The 17,648-nt window shown below is 46.3% G+C and overlaps 1 protein-coding gene across 1 annotated transcript; it reads left to right on the top strand.

Annotated features, from left to right (window-relative positions):
• Nucleotides 1-364: 364 nt before the first annotated feature.
• Nucleotides 365-9,124, top strand: armc1 (armadillo repeat containing 1). Its single transcript, XM_084703199.1, has 7 exons — nt 365-561; nt 1,435-1,646; nt 2,332-2,423; nt 4,425-4,617; nt 5,179-5,295; nt 5,581-5,655; nt 6,763-9,124. Exons 2-7 carry the CDS (start codon nt 1,485-1,487, stop codon nt 6,952-6,954), a joined length of 831 nt encoding a protein of 276 aa, XP_084559325.1. The 5' UTR covers nt 365-561; nt 1,435-1,484; the 3' UTR covers nt 6,955-9,124.
• Nucleotides 9,125-17,648: the final 8,524 nt, after the last annotated feature.

Here is a 17,648-nt window from a genome sequence, read left to right as displayed (position 1 = left end):
TTTTCTTTTTAGTGAAAGAACCGAAAGAACCTCCACCCAAGTGGAACATTTCTTAACCAATAGGAAATTGAGATATTCAACCCAGTAACCAATCAAACTACGTTTTATTTATTAAACCAGGTGGAGGATAAATCATAGTTTTTGACATTGAAGTAGCTAGACTACTATTTTAGGTGATGATTGTATCAATGAAATTATATTGATTTTATTGTTGTTCATTTAAACTCGAGTTAATGTAAAGTCCTACCCCACAGTATCATTCATTCTAAATGGATATACTTGTTGTCAATCAACATGCAACGTCCAATCATATATCACTATCGGAAGAGGTGCTAAACGCCGACCCAAACACTGACCAGTTAGCTAGGTAGCTAGTTAGCTAGCAGGGGACGATTAATCTGCCAACGTTTGATGAAGTCTTCCATACATTGTATCTAGGGTTTGTCATAGTGTCACTGAAACTCATTTGTGGCTCTTATAATATAGCCTTCATTATTTTAGTGTGAGCAGGTTTCAAAGAAATTTTATGATAGAGTAGAAAGAAGACTACTTGCTGAAAAGGTATGCTATTGCTAACTAGCCGGGTTGCTGCTAGAATTCGTAGACTTGAGCGTGTTTTCAGAGGTTGGCTAGGCTAGCTTGCTGTCGAGCTAGCTTTAGCTTTTGAGCATTGACAACAATGCCCCCAACCTTCATCATTTTGTCGGCACAGATGGCTTTCCACGCCAGCTGACTCGTGTTCTCAGCTAGCTAGATAGTAGTGAGACAATGTTAGCTACAGTAGCGAACAAACTCGTTGTGGCTGATCATGATCTGCTGTCAATGACAAAGCATTGCTAATCTTTAATCATTTAAAGTGACCTACTAACCACTATAGCTGCCCTTTTCTAGCTAGCATTAAAACTGGCGTTATGCACTTTCTAGAAAAACGTAGTATTTTTTGCTTTGGAAATGCATCAGAACACAGCCAGCCAACATAAATACTTTGTTTTTAGCTGTCTATCTATGTGTACTTGATTGAGATAGTTGACTATGGACTTTAAGGAAACGTGTACACTTTCAGAAAATGTAGGTCACAGTAGAGAATATATCAGCCTTGAGCTTTGTCATGTCACTATTAATTAATTATTTCATTTATTTTTTACAAACAGTCAGTTGGATAAAGATTGACTAGATTACACCAATCTATTGTAATAATTAATCATTAACTGTGGGGTCAGATGGCTGAGCGGTTAGGGAGTCAAGCTAGTAATCAGAATGTTGTTGGTTCGATTCCCGGCCGTGCAAAATGACGTGTCCTTGGGCAAGGCACTTCACCTCGGGGGAGAATGTCCCTGTACTTACTGTAAGTCGCTCTGGATAAGAGCGTCTGCTAAATGACTACATGTAATGTATAAATGTTAACGGAGATGCATTGTATCTTTCTGTCCTCAGTAGGGTAACAAGGGCTGTTGGATGTGCATGGCACAAGGAGTGGAGACACCATGAGTGGGGAGCTGGATGCGCTGACTGTGGTTAACCAGCTGCGAGATCTTGCAGCTGACCCCCTCAACAGAAGAGCCATAGTACAGGACAATGGCTGTCTACCCGGTCTTATCCTCTTCCTGGACCACCCAAACCCTCAGGTTGTCTACTCTGCACTGTTGGTAAGCACACACTCCTTTTACATTTGTATTGACAGGAGAGGGTTTGTTGTACAGATGTTTCATTGTTACACAGCAGTAATTGTTATCAAACCTTTTGAAAGTCTGTCAAGGACGATTGTCACGTTAATCTGCACTGTCATTATTTCCTACAATACATTGAATGTCTAGCCTATAGTCTCGGAGGACTCAGCTAATGTAGTTGACCTCTTGAGAGTTGCTGGGTTTATGTTCCTGTCATGTGCCCCTCCTGCTATTCAGTGATGTCAGAACAGGTTACAGTGACTGTGCGAAGGGCAGACCCTCCCACTGTGTCCCAGGCCCAGGCAGAAACACAGCCGTATTTACCCAGCAACGTTGTGGCCAGTGTCGGCAGTGAAGGACTGGGGACATCTGCTGTCTGGTCTGGGTGGTGACACTGGCCTTTATTACAGTTGCTTACAGCTTCCCTAGCCTTATATGCAGTCACTTATCAGGGCTCCCCCATAGAACTTAACCAAGAATGAAAACATCTGAGTGTCTTATATAACAGTTCTTTAGTGGCGACCTGTGAAGAGCACACACTGGGCCTTGTGTATTTGTATTGGTTATGTAACGTAAGAGCACTTGCACACACCATGCTGGCTCTTGCTGTGCCTGAGGCGATTTGCCTGGCTGTTTGCCGTAATGGCTGCCCTTGTCTGTCCAGGCGGTGCGCTACCTGGCGGAATGTCGAGCGAACAGGGAGAAGATGAAGGGGGAGCTGGGAATGATGCTGAGTCTGCAGAATGTCATGCAGAAGTAAGTTCCGGTCACCGCCACTGGAGTACACACACACACACACACACACACACACACACACACACACACGCTCGCTGTGCACTTTTCACAGAAAACCTGATCCTAGGATTTCTTTTGTTTTGAGGAGCCAATGTATATCTGTTTGCACATTTTCTCGACAGTAAGTTGTCTGTGGTTGCCATGTCTGGCTGAACGTGATTCATGTTGAATTAAAAGCAGAAGCCGAACAATGAAATTGCTGCTTCTGCATGTTGAAGATTTTAATGAAATGGCAGGTTCTATTAGCATCTGAAACATGCGCAAACAGCAAATTAATTGTTTACTGAGTTTTAATTCTTATTTTGCATATTTGAATATATCTACCTAAGTGTTATTGTATTATGCTTGGGTTGGCAGTTTGTTTTTAATGGACATGCCAGAAGAAATCTCAACAGAGCTCAGCAGTCTTTTTGATAGTTATTTATGCCACGTTTTCACTTGTAGTCTTAGAATGGCCAGGAATGCTTTGCTTACCCATTAAGCCCAACACATTGTGGGCACCCAGGCCATGGTTAATGTGTGTTTTCTGGTCTGCTATAGGTGTTCTACAGTATCAGCTAGTGCTACTAGAGAGTGTGTGGCACACCAGCAAAGTGACTGCTATTTATCACTGGCACCAAGATACAAAGGTGCCAACAGTTGTCAGGGATCTGTGCCAATCCCCCTACCCCTTTCTTCCGGCACAGCTACGAGTTAGGAGTTAGCCAGTCACTCTGTTTAGTGTGGTCTGGTCAAGAAAGGGCCTACAGGCCAAGTAGCTGCCCCGGCCCCCGCTCCTGTGCCGGTGACTTTGGACAGAGGTCATTCTTGGTTTTAAACATGTGGCTGAAAGGAAAGGTCTGGATCAGTCTCTGCATAGCTATCATACTGCCTCGCCAGCCTTTGGTTCTGGTCCAAGTATTCAAGTATTTCTAAAGATTTGATTGAGGTTGATGAGTATGCATTCAGTAACTGTTTTATAAGTAGAAGCTTTGTCCATTCTCTCTCTCTCTCTCTTTCTCTTTCTCTTTCTCTCTCACACTCACACTCACAGTAACACACACACACACACACACACACACAGAATGTCTACAGCATAACCATAGTATTCCATTCCATAGGCCAAGGGCAGGAAGGCTGTTCCGGATTGTGCCCGTAGATATGAGAGTCACTCAGCTCAACCATGGCAGACAGCACATGTCCTGCCCTGTTACAGTCTTCTGACTGACGGCTTGTTGACATGTGCAGCATTATAGCCCAGGGGCTGGGGCAGCCCAGGATCCCTATAGTATGAGGCTCCTGCTGGCCGCGTTTGGCTGGCTGGGGGACGGCTAACTGCCGTCCTCCAACACCACTGTGTGACCTGGACAACTTCTCCTGTGGAATCCTGGAACCTCAATCATCCGCCGGTTGAGATGCAATGGAATGCTGAGAATGTGTCCGTAGATAGTGCAGCCTTTTAGACCTTGTTCAGAGACCGAAGGGGGGTCCGGGGACCTTGGTGAATGTATGGCTGTCGTCAGAGAGGGTGTCTATTTTTGCAGTGAAAAGGTTAGTGGGCAACATGGCTGTCACCCTGGCTCTGTGTGGCCCCCCTCAGCAGGCGTACCCTCCTATGCAGTTGGACAGTTCTCCTACCACTGGTGGACAGACGACGACCTTTAGAAATCTCATGTAGTCCGTTCTCACACAGCCGTGGACGACAGGCAGGACGACAGTGTCTTTCTATTCAGTCAACCTTCTCTTGTTATGTATTTATTTATGCTTTTTATATTTTGTTTAGGGATTGCAGCCCGATCCACCCATTGAAACATGCATGTGACAGGTGTCAGTAGTCTTCAGCCTTGTTTATAATGCATGTCTTTGTCATCAACACCTCTCCTGTCCACTCCTCCTCTCTTCACCCCCTCCCTCTCTTCACCTCTATCCTCCCCTCTCTTCACCTCTGCCCTCCCCTCTCTTCACCTCTCCCCCCCCCTCCAGGAGCACGTCTCCTGGGGAGACCAAGCTGCTGGCGTCTGAGATCTATGAGATCCTCCAGGCTGCGGGGAACGAGGAGGCGGAGCAGGCCGAGGCGGCTGCCACCTCCTGCAGACGCAAGGCCCATTTCTTCCTGGGCGCCACCAACAAGCGGGCCAAGACCGTGGTCTTGCACATCGACGGCCTGGACGACTCTGTAAGCACATCGGACACACCACAGAAAGATCCGCTCACCACCTCCATGGTGACCAGACGATGTAACGCAGGCTGTCAGGTGTAGGGAAGAGGGGGGGGGGGGCGGTGTTGTAAATGTCAGCCGTCGAACAGCGTGATGTTGAGATGAGACCTGAACCTGCACTGTGGGGGAGCAGCACCTGGACAGATCACATTACAGCACACAAACGGCCTTTATGACATTGCTGCAGACACACCAATATTACAGCAGTCAGACACAGGAGAAGACTCTAGATAGCTCTGTAGCTGTGAAATCTCTGGCTTCATAAACGCGTCTATCTTATGTTTGAGAGGGACCCAGGTTGCAGTGATAAAGACTGGAATGTGATTATAGATCCAGATTAAAGATTTGGTCCTGCTGTCACATTAATTTCATGTCTTTCTTTTTGTATCCCTCCCTCCCTCCCTCCCTCCCTCCCTCCCTCCCTCCCTCCCTCCCTCCCTCCCTCCCTCCCTCCCTCCCTCCCTCCCTCCCTCCCTCCCTCCCTCCCTCCCTCCCTCCCTCCCTCCCTCCCTCCCTCAGACTCGGAGGAGTCTTTGTGAGGAGGCCCTGCTGAAGATCAGAGGGGTCATCAGCTTCACCTTCCAAATGGCAGTGAAGAGATGTGTGGTCAGGATCCGGTCAGACCTCAAGGCCGAAGTCAGTTAAACCCCTCACAGCCTCCATCTTGTATCCCTCACAGCCTACATCTTACAGCCTCCATCTTACAGCCCCCATGTTATATCCCTCACATCCTCCATCTCACAGCCTCCATCTTATAGCTAGTTAGCGCTACACGTCAATGCTTCATCCTTATTGCCAACAGATCTGAGGATGTTCTCCCTGCCCTTGGAACAAACCATCAACAGTTGCTCAGGACAGTTACTATGTTCATAAACAGCATGCTAAACATCTGCCTCCTCCCCCCCCCCCCCTCCCCTCCAGGCCCTGGGTACAGCCATCAACTCCACCAAGGTGATGAAAGCTCAGCAGGTGGTGAAGGGAGAGGACGGAGGAGAGGTCAGTGGAGTGGAGGAAAGACAAAAAGATAAACAGGAGTAGAGATTGTGCTATGTACATCTGTGCTGTTGCGCAGCTTCAACTTCTGGATTAATTGTTCCTTGTGAGAGGTCCATTTTGTCAAGTTGCAAGAACCATGTTATGTCAACTGCTTAAATTTGCACTACACATTTTGTACTTTGTAACAATAGCTGTTCTGTCTAAATTGTTTTTGTTGTTTTCTAATGGAGGCAAAAGAAAATTGTTTTTTTATTATTGAAATGCAAATGCAAACATATTGAGATATGTATCGAATATCATTTTATTTTGGGACAATATCAAGATATTTTTTTAAATATATATCGCTCAACCCTTGTGTGGCAGCTAGCTAATAACACCAAAGTTTACAGTTATTTTGCTGCTGCTCAACGAAAAGGATATAGCCAAAGTAGCAGAAAGTCGCTAGATTTGTCGCTAGTCGCTAATTACTTTTGGTGTCATTAGGGAAGGTGAAAAGTTAAAAAGTAGCGACATTGTCGCTAAATTGACAACAGTGTTTAACCTATTAGTAACCAGTAACGTCAGTTGTCAGTTAACGATTAATTAAAAGCATCCCTACTTTGGGGGCATTTTCAGTGTTTGAGAAGATGCCTTTCTGTTTGGTGTGTGTGTGTGCAGACCAGGGAGGTTGCAGCCCTGACCCTGTGGTGTGTGTTGAGTTATCTCTAGTGACGTGATTAGCTGGTCATCTCTCTGCCCTCAGGCAGGGGGGGGCAGTTACACTCCTCTGCTTCCCCTCTCACATAACCAATCCCAGCATGCCCTTTACAGCAGTGGGCCACTAGCTACAGCCCCCCCCCCATCCTCAACTAGAACTAGTAAAACCTGATATCATTTTAGATTCTATATTGCTATTCTGTGGCAGTTCCACCCAAATTAATTATTGAGTTTGTTAATAAGCTCTGAGCATACACGCTCTGTGTCCAGCAGAGGGCACAGTCGTCTTAATCGTGTTTCAGTGGGTGCTAAAAGGGTCCATTCTCTAGTTGTTCTCGAATCCTCCCGCTGTTTGTACTTTATTCACCCCCTCCCCCCCCCTCTCTCTTTCTCTCTCTTCTGTCCATCCAGCTGATCCTGCCGTTCCAAGAGGGCTCCGAGGTGGTCGTGGAGGAGAACACCAACATCCCAGACTACCTGCCCGAGGAGGAGAGCCCGTCCCAGGAACCGGACAAGGCGGTGACACGCGTAGGCTCCATCACCGACGGCGCCGGCTGGCTCAGCACCGCCGCTAACTTCCTGACACGCTCCTTCTACTGGTGACCACTTCCTGTGCCAGCGCTCTCGGCTTCACCCTCCCGTTCCTGTCAGATGCCATAGCCCGGCCAACCGCCAACACCACCCGAGTCCCAAACCCCTTGTCAACCGGTCCCTGCTCTACTGTAGACTCCCCTCTGCTACCAGCCACACAGGGCCTGGTCCTGTGTGCTCTGCAAGTGCTGGACTGCCAAGCGCAACCTGCAATAACCATAACTTGTATATATTATATATCCGTAGGATGAAACGAGCTAGAAACCCTCTCACAGGCTGCACTACTTATACACTCTATCGCTGCACATTATGCACCTCACAAGCCATAGACAAGAGGACTACAGATTCATGTAAACAATAAGTAGCTTGTATTATTTTTTTTGTCCACGCAGTGGGTCCATTTGTTCTCTTCTAAACCAAATGAAGGCGTGGGGGTGCATGGTGCTGGACTGCCTGAGTCTGACCTGGGTTCCTATGTCATTCCTGGATCACTCTTTCAGGAGGAATTGGGATTTTTTTGCATGTGTGGGTGCTGTTTTGGTCTTTTACTTCAAATTTTCATTCTTCTTTTGATAAACTTTTCTCTTCTTGCCAATTATTTGATCATCCCTAATTTCCTGTCCCTCACTTTTGAAAGCACACTGAACCCTCCTGTGTGCCGATCTAGCTGGCTGCCTTGTTCTCTTCATCTTGTCAACGTCCTTGTCGTTTTGGTGTGTGTGTGTGTGTGCCTTTTTTGATGCTTCACCCCAATTTGTTATTTATTTAGTAATTCACTTGAACTTCATTTAAAGTTCTCTGATTCGAAGCCTTCTGTTCATGCTTCATTGAGGTGGGGGCTCGGCTCTCCAGACAGCAGAGGGTCTCTCCAGCTCTGCTCTCTCTGAGACCAGACACAGGTCTCTTCTTCAGCTCTGGTCTCTCTGAGACCGGATACAGGTCTGTTCTTCAGCTCTGGTCTCTCTGAGACCCGATACAGGTCTGTCAAATAACGGTAATTCAGACACCAGCATAGATGCAGGCCAGGCCATCACAGACTGTTAATACATCAAGAAAAGGGAAATTATTGATTCATGTATTTTCTTCTGGACTTGGGGAAACCCTATGATGATTTTTTGTTTTTCTTTATGTAAATGTAGTGATTCATTTTCCTTAAATCCTTTGTCACTGCATGGTAGTTTGACGCGCTAAACACCGTTGTCTCTTATTTGAGTCCTCCCCATCATTCGGTAGTGTCCTTCAATCCATTTAGACACACGCACACACGTGTACACCAACATATCCCCGCAGCTGTCAACAGAGTTAGTCACAGTGTGTTCAGGCCTGTGGATATGGACATGTTTGTATAGGGTGCCTGATGCCCCGGTACCACAGTTCTTATTTGAAGAGAAAACCTTTTTTTGTTCAGATACATTGGAAGTGGTCACGCCATTTTACTTTGATTTGTAATGATACCCAGACAATGGAGGTTCCTGATCCACAATCCAGCTGATTACAACGTCTGTTTAAGGATGACGGATGGTCATCTTGTGTTAGATATTAATTTCATGCTTACGGTCCTCTTGACCCATACTGAACCATAGCTTATTATTATTTGCATTGAGTAAAATGCTAACTCGACAATTCGCTGTTGTTGTCATGGTCCTGTGATGTCACAATCACTGGAGGTAAAATCTCAACCAGTTTTGGGGGCAGGAAAAAATAGCATGGCTGCCACATTGAACAAGGCTCCGACCTGGCCCTCCATCCCTCACTTTATAACGATCCTAAACAAGTCATAGGATTAAATTGAGATCATCAGTATTAATATCTAACCCTTCGTTATCAGTCTTCCATTATTTTTGTCAAATGTGCACCGAATCAAAGTCTTTATTGGAGTTTTCTGCCATATGAAACATATTTGGGTATTTGATATACGTTATACTGTATATCATAAACACTTGAACATGTTAGGTTTTTTTTTTAGGAACCTGTAAATCCTCTTTCTTGTGTGCAAGTTAGAGCTTTTAATTTTACTAAATTAGTTTTGGTATCAGGATGATTGACAGAGACCCATGTAGCATCCTCAGAACCGAAGCTTCTTGTGTAGATTGTGTATCTGCTCTAATGTATTATACAATACAGGTCAAGAAACGGTTCATTCCAATGTACTCTAATGGCAATTAAAGAACTTCAAATTCAATATATTTGTGTGGGTCATTGTTATTGAATGAGGACTAAGAAAGCAGACTTGTTTATTTCGTTTCAAGTGTCTTTAATTTGTATCCCACCTTGTTTCTTACCTAAGTTGCCACATCCACCACCTAAGACCTAGGCAGCTGTCAGGGCCGCCCTAGTACAGAACAGCTGTGAACCTGCTCACCCTGTTACAGAGCTCAAAACGCTGAGGGCAGCTGCCACACTTGGAATGGAGAGGGAGGGGAGAGAGAAAAAGAGAGAGACAGATGAAGAAATCTGTTTTCCTTGCAAGTGGATGTGCCAGAGGGCAACAGTATCCTGCTCAACACCACCTCCCTCAGCCCTTGTGGGGTAGCAGGCAGGCAGCCAGACAGCCAGCCGGTCAACCAGACATCCAGACAGCCAGGCTGAGGCAGCTAGACCCAGCTGTTGCACCCCAGGGGGGGGCATGTTGGTCCACATCACTCGGCTTCTCTGAGGAGGTCTAGCATGGCGCAGGGGCCCCGACAGGCATGGACGAAGCCTGCAGCTCTGTTCTCAGGAGCCACCTGGATGCAGTGTGCGTGAGAGAGAGAGAGAGAGAGAGAGAGAGAGAGAGAGAGAGAGTACAATCAGACTGAATGAATCTGTGGGTTTTATGCAGATCAGAGTGAACGATGTGTGTAATTGTTTTAGTCGTGTGAAACTTAAGACTCGTGAGACTAGATCTAAGTCCTTCAAGAGCTCGACACTAGAGGGAGCCAGTTAGCTTAGTAAAAATCTTTGCAACGCTTTTGCCGTGTTCCATTTGATCAGTAGAGGACTATAATCAGTGACCAGTTTTTATAACCTGATCCGATAAAATTCTGACAGTATGAATGTTCCTTATTGTGGTCTGTTATCATGATTTCTTACAGGAAATAATTGTCGGTAGCCGAGGAAGAACTGAAGTGCTTATTTAAAGAATTGATTACAGAGGTTTTATCAGGACAGGCCTGGATCATTAGTCCATCAAAGCCTAATCGTAGGTGGTCGAATGATTAACATGGATAGGTTTACAGGGTCACTTATATACAAGGGAGTTGTACAAATATAGTTTCCACAGAATTCTTTCCTTCTAGGGTACATGCATGGGGGGGAATCTAGTTTGTCATTGTAACTCCTTATACACAAGTCTCTACAGTCTCCTTACTGTTGGATAGCTTGTGTAATACATATAGAATGTCTACAGGACGACCTACGACCTTGGCTAAACAGGTGCTAAGTTAAACCAACAAATGATCCCTCAAAGTCCCTCAAATGAAAGTAGGTGAAGCAGCATCACATGCACCAACTGACTCAAGGCTGAAGTAATACTTAATCTGGAGAAACCTTTGGAGAGATCTAGATTACGCCGAGTTCCCCAATAATGTCTGCCGTCCTCCAGTCTTACTTTCAGCAAAGTCGATTCCACAAAAAAACAAAATTTCTGATAAGCTCTCCTCTCACACAGTCTATAATAAGACACAGTCAGAGTCATTCTTGCACACACGCACACTCCTTGTTCCTGGATGATAGCAGCCCAGTTGCTTATTGGTGTGACTGCGTTGACCATATCACCAGCCCACCTGCATATTTGCATGCTTGATCTGAAAGCAGGAACGAGGGCCTGATGTAGAGCTGATATGAGAATATCCCAGGCTGCACCGGGCTCTTTGAGGATTTTATTGGTGGTACAGCTCCTAGTCAATGGGATCAGCCGTAAATCCCACTCAGAGGCTGGCAGGAAATGATGTGACTGCCGCAATTTATGTCAAATAACTTCTGAGGATGTGAGAGTGGAGCGATCAGCGTTACCGGGGTGCGATAACTCTTTGGCAGAGGGGGCCCCGGTGGAAATTTAATTGAGACATTTTTCTTTATCTGGAGCGAAGAGCGAGCCGCGTGTTGTTGTGTAACGAGATGTAATGTCTCTCTTCAGACGGGGGTCAAGATGCAGGATGAGGGAAGGTCGCAGGCTGAATCTGAAGGGATCCAATCTGCCCATGGAGCTTTCAGTCTCCATGGGTGGCAGAGACACAGAAGGAAGAGATGGCTTAGGTTCATGTCATTGCCATGCTAAGTGGTTGCTAAATGTGTGGATCTTCGTACTACGTACAGAATAATATCTGTGTGTGTGTTTATGACTTGCCTGCTGTGTGCGGGCTTGTAATTGTGCATCTACTATGTGTAAGTGTGTGTGTATGTGTGTGTATTTGAAGCAATCCCCCCCCTCCTGTGACTGAAACCCTGATGAGATGCGTGCACACAGAGACTGCTCATAATTGTGTCTGTAGCTCATTATAGCCCCTGGATGATTTGGTGCCGCAGGGGGAGCCTAGTCCTCTGACACTGCCACGTCCGCCCGGCGACAACGACTCCAGGCACTGATTGGTGGGATGAAATATTGCCGGCGAAAATTAAAAGGTCCCAGTGTCAAAATAATTCATGATATGCATATCTTGCTGCCCTGATGAAATGGCTGATATCTGGATTAGGAGGATAATAAAAGCGATCAGGCTACAGTTAAACTATTTCAGCTGCCGGGAGGGAGTTATTCGTTTTATCAGTGTCAAGAACAGTGGATTGGGAGGTCAAGAGATGTCAAGTGTGTATGTGTGTGTGTGTGTGAATTTTATGGATGTGTCTTTGTGTGTGTGTGTGTGTGTGTGTGTGTGCATTTAGGAAAGGTTAAGAGAGTTTGCGCGTATGACAGCATTTCGTGGTACCGTAAATAAGGCATGTGCAGGCCAATGTGTGTCTGTGTATCTCTGTCTGCATGTGTGTTGATGTGGGGCCACACATAAGTGTAGATGTCTTCGCATGTGTGGGGTGGGTCACCCTATGCCCCACCTGTGATTTGAATATCTTCTGTAATTGTCCCAAAACGGCTCATCAGTGGATCTGCCGCCCACCATTAGGGCTCAACAATATGGTGTGACATTCAAATTCCCCTCAATGACAGGTTATTAGGAGCCCCAAGCAGCCGGCACATAATTAAGCACCATAACGTTGACCTGTAATGTGAAGTGATGGCAGAGTCGTAATGGGGGGGGGGGGTTAGGGAGATTCAGGTGGGGGGTTGGGGGGTGAGGTGGGGGGTTGGGGGGTGAGGTGGGGGGTTGGGGGGTGAGGTGCGACCGGCAGTTTGTTAGAATACAGGAAACCTGAGGAAGAAGGGGTCAGATGGCTGAGCAGTTAGGGAATCGGGTTCTATTCCCAACCCAGCCAAATGACGTTGTGTACTTGGGCAAGGCACTTTACCCTACTTGCCTCGGGGGGAATGTCCCTGTACTTACTGTAAGTCCCTTTGGATAAGAGCGTCTGGTAAATGACTAAATGTAAGATACCTCCATGTGATTTATGCTTTTCATGTACTTTGAGCGCACACATAATATGTACGACAGGAGCAGTGTCAATACTCGAATGAAAACGACAGGAAAACAGAATGTGTTCCCTCCTCCCTGGATTGTTGCCTTTTTTAGTCTTCCATTTTTAAACATGAAAACGAGGAGAAAGAAAGCTAGTTATTTTAACATGTGACATGGAGGGCCTGTTACACAACTACTGGCTGTTGGCTGAGGCCTCCTCCTTCCGCAGAGGAACAGCTAGTGGACGTGGTGGTGAGCACAGGACCCATCTGGTGTGGTCGCTTCTCCAACTGGTGTGTGAAAGTGCCGTTTAGATTTCCCATCTACCAAAGAGGGTTGCGGTGGCACCTGGAGTAGAGTTTTCAGACATGGGCGTTGTGACTCCTGACAAAGACTTATGGACAATCTGGCTTTTGATCTCATATCTGGTAAATGCCCAGAGACGTACTCATCACACCTTGGATTCCAGTGTGAAAATCTTGTATTTACAGTACTAATCTGTTGAGATAATCAGAGTTTCACATACTTCCCATATAAACATGTATATATGTGTGTGTATAAACTGTACAGTATAGATATATGCATGTATGTATATATATACATTCAGAGAGAGAGAGAAATGTAGATACAGACAGATACAATTCAATAGCAAAATACTATAGCCTCTGTCTTTACTTACTTTTTCACAGGTTTCTAAATGAATTCCAGTTGGTACGTGCTCAACTGGTCATGTTCCAAGTGATCACCACGCTAACCTCCAGACTCCACTCTGAAGGAGGCTCCAATGTTGAAGTGTGAGCCAGGGGCCCGTGTGAGGGAAGGGCTGCTGAACAGAAGGTCTGTACTCTGCTCTCTCTTTCTCTCTCTCTCTGTCTCTCTCTCTCTGTCTCTGGTACCCCACCCCCCACCCCCCCACCCATTTCATAACGGTGGCAGATGGCGGCAGATGAATCCCTCATAATCACGTCAGGACGGCTCCTCCGATCCCAATTCATCTCTTTAAACACATTTCATCAGACGGAGAATTACACAAAGATAAAGGCGGCCGCCAGACAACAAAGGCACACAAAGATCGTCCTGGCAAACAAGTGTTCCTGGTCCCTAACACCATTTAATCATGTGTGCTCCTGTTGTGGCTCCTCGGTCCTCCCATGTCCGCGGAGCAAACGCTCACCACCCCTCCCCCCTTCCCCCTCCCCCCTCCCATGATGTCTGCCTCTCTTACCCCCCCCCCCCCCACCTCCCCCTCCACCCTCTCTGTCTCTCCTCTTTTCCTCCACACATTTCTGTGCCTGTCTTTGCTGTCCAACTTGTCTCATTCTATCTTTACTTACTGGAATTGTCTTTTCTCTTCTTCGCTCTCACTTTTCAGTTCTCTCTCTGCCCCTCCCCGTTCCTTTCCCTTCCCTGTCTTTCCATCACCGTAATAAAACGGATGTGTAAATTCTCGTTCTCCTCCCTTGACCGAGTCTCAGTTTCTGATGGTTGCCCCTGTTTGGAGGGTGATGATTTGCCACACTGTGAATTGTGATTTTTTTCCCCACCCTATTGCCTGCTGTGACCCCCCCCCCTCCCCTCCCCTCTCACACATCCAGCTCAGCCCCTCCCCTCCCCCAGGCTGCGTGACGCCGTTAATTGTGGATCAGGTGAAGTTTGTCTCACCTCATTTCAGGGCCATGCTCTGCTAGGGCCATTCTCCCCACTCAAAGGCCACGTAATTTCACAGCCTCCTACTCCTCATTAATCCCCCTTGACTGGCTGCTTGGGAAGTTCCAGATCACAGATTTGTTTTGCTCTTGTTTTCTGACTCAATGACCCCCCCCCTCTCCACCTCCCATCCACTCCACCCTCACAATCACCCCTCACCCAAACCGCCTGCCGGTCTTCCCTCCCCAATCTACAACCGTCCCCTTTCTCCCCACCTCCCTTCCCATCATCCCTGTGTGACTGAAGCTCTCCTCCCGTGGCCCCCCCCACCCCACTGGGTCTCCTGTCAGACCTCCCCTTCCCCCAAAGCCGCCACCCCTCGCAACCTCCCTCCTACATCGCTCAGCTCATTCTCTCTGCTCAAGGACTGAACCTGACTCAACAACCACAACTGTCAGCCACTTGCAGGCCCAGGCCTTTGCAAGATGTTTACGCATCTCTTTTGTTTTGTGTAATTTAGTTGGAAAGGACAAGAGAGGCGTGTTCAAGGACTGGAGGTTCAGTGTGTACGAATGAGTTGGTTTGTTGCCACTGAAACCTGCAACATTTCATCGTATGTGTTTGTGAATGTGTGTCTGGACATACCATTCGAGACTAAATTTTTTCCCCCAGTTAAACTTCTTGTTGATTCATAAATTATTCATAGGAAAATCGGAAAAAAAAATCGAAAGATTTCTCATTAACATAAAATAACAATTGCTAATTTTTCTGGAAACTCCTAATTACTCCCCTTATTTGCCATGACCATGTTAAATATTCATAAATGTGTGATCATTTCTTGATTTGATGGTGGTTCAGAATAATCTAAATTTGGGGGGTAAACCGTAACAGTGTTGTGTACGCCAAACAAAACAAAATTATTTCATGATATGCAAGAACACCCCATGCTGAAAAACATCAAAACGACGCATGACGACTGTCAGAGTTCCATACTTAAATGTTTTACTTAAAGATTTCATTTATCAGTTTCACATGACCTGTCAGTGAATTGCTGAAACAATAGTTTGCCTCAAAGTTTTTTAAAGTATTTTTGCTTTACACATGAATCCAATGCAGTACATTATCAGTGCCCTGTAAAAAAGGACAAACTTGAACTTGATTTGAATGAAGCCAGTGAAAAAGATAGATACAAGACATGTTTGATTTAAGATATCCGTCTCTGAAACTAGTAAACCACAGTTTTCTAAGTGTCAGCCAGGAGACAGCAGTTTTGGGTCCCATCTGGGATCGTCGGATGAGGTCTCTCTCTGTCACTGCGTCTGTTGGCAAGGCAGCATTTAACCTCAAATTTATGACTTTGTTATATCAGAATTAATTACAGATATTTCCCCCCAAACTGAGTGACGTTGACGAAAAACGCTAAGCGGAGGCAATTTAGCTCTATTTGCAGATTAATTTGTGCCCACCTGTGATGCTTGGTGTGCTAAGTAGGTACATCAGTTCTAATTACAGAGCTGGGAGAGTGGGTTTAGTTAAATTACAGTATTAATTATCACATTTACCAGGTATCATAGTGACAAACTGTTCTCGAGGAACTCTCCTCTCGAAAACCTCCTGCTTCTTCAAACGACAGCTTCCTGCGTCCTTCTGGCGACCTTCAAACAGTTGTACATGATGGACAGCGGTGGTTGGGGAAGTTGCCTGAAATGCAATTCATCCAAATGAACATCAATCCTGATTTGCCCACCAATTTTCTTCTTTTTTTTTTTATAACAAGAACCCCCCCCCCCCCCCCGCCCCCCCGCAACATTAAAACCACATTTTTAGGTCTCATCAAAGTCTCTATGCAGGGGTCATCAAATAGCCTGTGAATGTTATTGTCACTTACAGTAGCTATTGAAAGATTCACATCATTACCCTCACAAAAAGAGAATGTGAAATCATGCTTGAGTGCTTCAAAGAGGACGAAGGCACCTTTGACCTGCTGGCAGTCACCCACCGGGTGCAGACAGGGGAGGAGTGTGTTCAGAGAGTTAAACATTCATTACATTCAGATCACAGGATGTGACATTTGAGACATACATCCCATCTCATTTGTTGAAGCAGTGCATCGAAGGGCTCAATAACTTCATCTGAGCTTTAGGACACGTAAAGTTGTTTCACAGAGAGCAGATTGAGAGATCTACATTTACATTTCGAAGACGTTCGTATCCAGTGCGACTTACAGTAAGTACAGGGACATTCTCCCCGAGGTAAGTAGGTTGACAGTAGCTTGCCTTGCCCAAGGACACAATGTCATTTTGCACGGCTGGGAATCGAACCAACAACCTTATGACTAATAGCCCGACTCCCTAACCGCTCAGCCATCTGACCCAGCTCTTGCGTGGTGATATACAGCAGAACATGTACTGTAGGAGTTCACGACTAGTTTGATATCTCCTGATGTTCTAGAGAAACAAAAGAGGAGAATATACCTTTGTGCCTGTATTCTATAGTGTGCAGCATAGAGAGACTGAGTCACCGTACCTGCTAGTGGACCCAGGACTGCCCAGAAACACACATCCAGGGTTGGAACACAGAGAGGAGAGGGCCTCGTTTAGCCCTTGGCCGAGGTTCTCTCCATGTTAAAGTACTATATTAATCATAATCACACAACACCATTAGACTATGTCATTCTATTAAAGAAATCACATTATCATACATTTCATTAATTAAATCCTAACCCAGTCAATCGACTCTGAGGAGTGGTCCCATCCAGAGGGTAAGAGCTGGGGGAAGGAGGGGAGGTGGGTGAGGGTGGCGGGGGAGTTAGGTGCCAGAGGGCAGGGCCACTCCACTATTCCACTCACAATCTCTCATAGTGAAATAAAAGGGCCGGATTTGCATGTGAGGGGCTTCTATGGGTGGTGGGTTGGAGAATGGCTTCTGATGTGACGGAGTGGGGGGGGTGGGTGGGCGAGTGAGAGAGGACGGGGTAAGTGGAGGGTGGAAGGGGGGGTTCTTGGAGGTAAAATCCCTGACAAGTGTCCTCTTTTGTAGAGAGAACCAATGAGAGAGAGAGAGAGAGAGAGAGAGAGGTGGGAGATGAAAAGAAGGGTAGGACTGATTCACTCCTCCATACAACCCCCCCTCCCTCCCCCCCTTCCCCATCCCCCAAACATGTAAGCCATTACAGTCTAGGTCAGGGGGTGAGGTGGTACCAGGGGGGCAGGCTTGGTTCTCGCCTCCCTCCTTGACACAAACAAACATGGAGAGGCAGGGTAGAGACGTGTTGTCACGGATACCTCTCTGGGATGATTGTTAAAACTGTGTTTCTGTTGTGATCCTCGTTTAGTCTCCACCCCGGTGCACAGTTCTGTAATTTTGAGGGGCATGATTGCACTTCACTGAATTCAACATTCAGTGAAGACCATCGGTAGTTACAAACTGTAGTTTGTAGTTTTCCAGGACGTTGCCCACCCTATCTCTTCCTCTCCGCTCCATTTTCCTATCCTCCTGTCCCAAACTCGCTTT

This window comes from Hypomesus nipponensis, chromosome 8 (genome assembly GCF_054491055.1).
Source record: "Hypomesus nipponensis isolate SF chromosome 8, ASM5449105v1, whole genome shotgun sequence".
In the NCBI taxonomy this organism is placed as follows: Eukaryota; Metazoa; Chordata; class Actinopteri; order Osmeriformes; family Osmeridae; genus Hypomesus; species Hypomesus nipponensis.
The sequence above is the reverse complement of the archived record's forward strand: the minus strand, read 5'-3'. Positions and strand labels throughout refer to the sequence as shown.